This window comes from Jaculus jaculus, chromosome 1 (assembly GCF_020740685.1).
Source record: "Jaculus jaculus isolate mJacJac1 chromosome 1, mJacJac1.mat.Y.cur, whole genome shotgun sequence".
Lineage (NCBI taxonomy): Eukaryota > Metazoa > Chordata > Mammalia > Rodentia > Dipodidae > Jaculus > Jaculus jaculus.
The window spans coordinates 173,063,680-173,068,229 of NC_059102.1; the positions used below are offsets into that span (position 1 = coordinate 173,063,680).

The 4,550-nt window shown below is 37.3% G+C and overlaps 1 protein-coding gene across 1 annotated transcript; it reads right to left on the reverse strand.

Moving 5' to 3' along the window:
• Positions 1-1,291: 1,291 nt before the first annotated feature.
• LOC101610182 (olfactory receptor 8K5-like) lies at positions 1,292-2,233 on the reverse strand. Its single transcript, XM_004667622.2, has one exon. The coding sequence runs from the start codon at positions 2,231-2,233 to the stop codon at positions 1,292-1,294; it is 942 nt and encodes a 313-aa protein (XP_004667679.2).
• Between the last annotated feature and the right edge of the window lie 2,317 nt (positions 2,234-4,550).

Sequence of the window (4,550 nt, forward strand, 5' to 3'; positions counted from 1 at the left end):
ATTAATATAAGAAACATATCATTAAATTATACATAATGCCAAGTCTCTTCCAAAGTGAAAGTGAAGCATATATGTTCTTTATCTCTCACACAAAAGACAATACCACTCTGGTTTCTCATGAACCCTAGGTCAAAATCATGAAGACAGATGGAAATGAGAATGCACACAAGCAGATAGGACTCCACTAAGTTCACTGTGTGCAAAGCACATTCCTCAGCACTCCACAGATCTAGTTCCTCTGGTGCCCACACTGTAGGAAGCAGATTTTTAGAGCAACACCACTTAAAAGACTGAAGTTCCGGAGTCAAATTATTTCACAAAGTTCACTCAAATAATTAGTGTTTGGGTTAAGATTTAATCAGGTTATTCTCACTTGAGAATAAAAATTCATAATCACTGCAATATGATTGCTCCACTTTAACAGCACTATGAGTAGATAGAAAATGGAAGGCAGGGCAGAATGAACACCAGTAATATCATGACAGATTGAGTTCTTTGTTAGAATACGATAAAATGGATGATGGAAGTAGAAGTAGTTAAGTTGAAGACTCAAGTGTTATGAACAATGAGAAACTCAGGAGTTTCCAAGTCTGTATAAGGGATTCATCCATCAAATATTTTTGATGATAGAAAAGCAAAAGCACATAACATACTTTATATATATTGGTTTTTCTAAGTAGGGTCTCGATCTAGCACAGGCTGGCATGGAATGTTCTTGGTGGTCTCAGGGTAGCCTCGAACTCAAGTTGATCATCCTACCTCTGCTTCCTGAGTGCTAGGATTCAAGACATGGACAACCATGCCTGGCTCACTTGATGTACTTTTGCTAAGTATAGGGTTCCACTGGATCTTTACTCATCTAAACAATGACAAAGTTCAATATTTGCACAGTACTGCTTTGGGTCACTATTGCTTCAATGGTGATAGGTGGTTACCCAAAGAAGTTTAATTTTCCTTGTCATCCTTTAAGCTCATTTTACAGAGTTTTTCATTTAATTCAAAGATGAACAAATTATATATCATTACCTGGGAAAAGTGAGTTGTCTAGCTATTAGTTATTCCTTTATGAAAAAATTATCCCAATTCCAAGGGTCCAGGCCAGGTCTCAAAAAGAACTGGACTGAGGTCCCTGACATTGGCATCTGTCCTCCACATGCCCACATACATGTGAACACATATACACACATGAACACGCCATAAACCCATATGCCGACAAACAGCAACCACACAGGAAATGCTGTGAAGAAAATCACATTTATCATATTATGGAAACATCATGTGATATAAATTATTACATAGAAAGTTTACAGAGATTCTTAAAGACTCTTTGAAAGGCACTTTTTACTTCTTTGTTTCTAAAGCTGTAGATCAAGGGGTTGAACATGGGGATCACTAAAGTATAAAACACTGATGCCAGTTTATCTGTTTCAAAAGAATGGTTGGATTTAGGCTGCAAATACATGAAAAAGAGGGTCCCATAGAAGACCACTACCACAGTCAGATGGGAACTGCATGTGGAGAAAGCTTTCTTTCTGCCTTCTGCAGAACGTATTTGGCATATGGCTAGCAGAATTAGCATATAAGATACTAGGACTACCAGAAGGGAGGAGATCAAATTAAATGCTGAAAATGATATGATCAACAGTTCTATATCAAGTGTGTTTGAACATAGCATAAGTAACATGGGAACATCATCACAGTAGAAATGGCTGATGACATTAGAGCCACAAAAAGTCATTGTAAATATTTTACTAGTTATCATCAAAGCTTGGAATGTACTATAGAGATATGGAATGCCCACCAGTGCATGGCAGCATCGCTGAGACATGATGACATTGTAGAGCAGAGGATTACAAATGGCCACATAGCGGTCGTATGCCATGGCTGACAAGATGAAAAGTTCACTAATAATGAACATGATGAAGAACGCCATCTGTGTGGCACATGCATAGTAGGAAATGGTATTTTGGTCCACAACAAAATTCACCATCATCTTGGGATAGATGACAGTAGAATTACCAAGATCAATGAAAGCCAGGTGCCTGATAAAATAATACATAGGTGTGTGTAAGCAAGAGTCCAGCTTCGTCAAAATGACCATTCCCATGTTGCCCATCACTGTGAGTGTATAGATGATGAGGAAGACTCCAAGAAGAGGGAGCTGAAGTTCAGGCCGGTGTGTGACTCCAGTCAGAATGAATTCTATTGGCACTGTTATATTCTGTTTTTCCATTTCATCCGGTTATCTACTGAAAAGATACAGAATTGGTAAAACTCCTTCATATAGAATAATTTGAGTATTTACTTCAAAGGAAATGATTTTTTTTTTTCTTTTTTAGGTTTTCAAGGTAGAGTCTTGCTCTAGCCCCAAGTGACCAGAAATTCATTATGTTATCTCAGGGTGGCCTTGAACTCACAGGGATCCTCTTCCTTCTGCCTTTAGAATGCTGAAATTAAAGGTATGAGCCTCCATGTCTGGCTTCAAATTATTTTTAAAAAAATATTTTATTTATTTATTTGAGAAAGAGACAAATACAGAAACTATGGGCATACCAGACCTAGACCCTGCAAATTAATTCCAGATGGATGTGCCACCTTGTGCATCTGGCTAATGTGGGTCCTGGGGAATCAAGCCTCAAACCGGGGTCCTTAGGCTTCACAGGTCAGATCTTAACTGCTAAGCCATCTCTCCAGCCCCTTTCTGGTAATTCTTGGGAAAGTTTTTTTTTTAAAATATATTTTATTTATTTATTAGTTTTTTTCTTTTTTCTTAAAATTATTTATTTATTTATTTATTTGAGAGCAACAGACACAGAGAGAAAGACAGATAGAGGGAGAGAGAGAGAGAGAATGGGCGCGCCAGGGCTTCCAGCCTCTGCAAACGAACTCCAGACGCATGCACCCCCTTGTGCATCTGGCTAACGTGGGACCTGGGGAACCGAGCCTCGAACCTGGGTCCTTAGGCTTCACAGGCAAGCGCTTAACCACTAAGCCACCTCTCCAGCCCGGGAAGTTTTTTTTTTTGTTTGTTTGTTTTTTAATTCTTGAATACAAATATGGAGATAACATGAAACTATTGAAACTTAATATTTTTTCCATATTTCTCATTAAGTTCTATATGGGTTGTAATATAAGTTTTATTAGCAAATTGTGATGTGTTATTAAAGATTAAGAGCAGGCTATGGAAATGGGATAAGTCTCTGGCACCCATTTCCAGACCCATACATGTTTGTCTCAGCATCCCTTGTGATCTTTTCCCCTAAACAAGGAGAAAGAACAGCTGGAGGATAAACACTACCCATGAAAGCAGCTGTGTGTCACACCTCTCCCTACAAACCTTAAGATTTGAAACAGGAAAAAAGGGGGGTTACATTATTTATCCCATGGTGTAAACATGCATGTGATCGGAACTGTGTTAGAAGCCTTACTGGAGGGGAAGATATTCTGTCCTGGACCCTTGATTGGTAATTCAGCTGATTTTTTTTCTTCTTCTTCTTCTTCTTAATGGTGCTTCTGTTATCTGCTGGGTGATGATGAAGGCCTGATCAGATTTTTAGTAATTTGTCTTCTGCTTGATATTTGTTTCTTCTCTCTCTCAGTGAGGCTGATCCAGTCTTTAAGCTGAATGTTGTTTTGTGCCTGACTTGATGGCCCATTGTCTCTTCTTTTACTTTTCTCACTGTATTCCTCACAAACTCATTTATTTTAAACCAAAAGTACATCCTCTATAGATCATTATTTGACTTTATTGTTTTAACTCACAAAGTGTAGCATCAAATCAAATTTGTAAAGGTAAGATATATAATATAACCCCAATAAAGTGAATTCACATTCATTTTCTAATATAAGTTGCAGTCCATCAGACATTCACTGAAATTCTGGCCTGTTAACATGTCTACAAACATTTGTAGGTACCAGCTAGCAGGTGATTGAGGTTATGATATTATATTTAACAACTACTATTTACAAAAGGTTTAAAAATGCTGCTTCTGGGCTGGAGAGATAGCTTAATAGTTAAGGTGCTTGCATGTGAAACCAAGGAACCAGATTTGATCCCCCACTACACACAAAAGCCAGATGCACAAGGGGGCACATGCATCTGAGGTTCCTCTGCAGTGGCTAGAAGCCCCTGAATGCCCATTCACTCTGTCTCCTTTCTCTCTCTCCTCTCCTTGCAAATAAATAAATAAATTATATTAAATACAAAATTATAAATAAAAATTCTGCTTATCATTTAACAATGTTATTTTCTGATTTAATAATATTGAATACACATATTTCAGTTTGTAAAAATTCATTTATGCAATTAACATAATACATAACATGTTGCATTCATAAATTATTTATTTACAACTGAGTTTTAAAATTTTATACTCTGCATAAATATTCACATTTATTACTTGATATATAATTTTATTTCATTTTTTGAAAAATAAAAATCCTGTCCTGAGGCACAGTTCCTCACAAAGAAGGAGGCCTTTATAAACCCACAGTGAGTACCAACAACCTCAAGTAGGAAGGCCTTTAGGGAAAGGAGAACCAGGGTACGG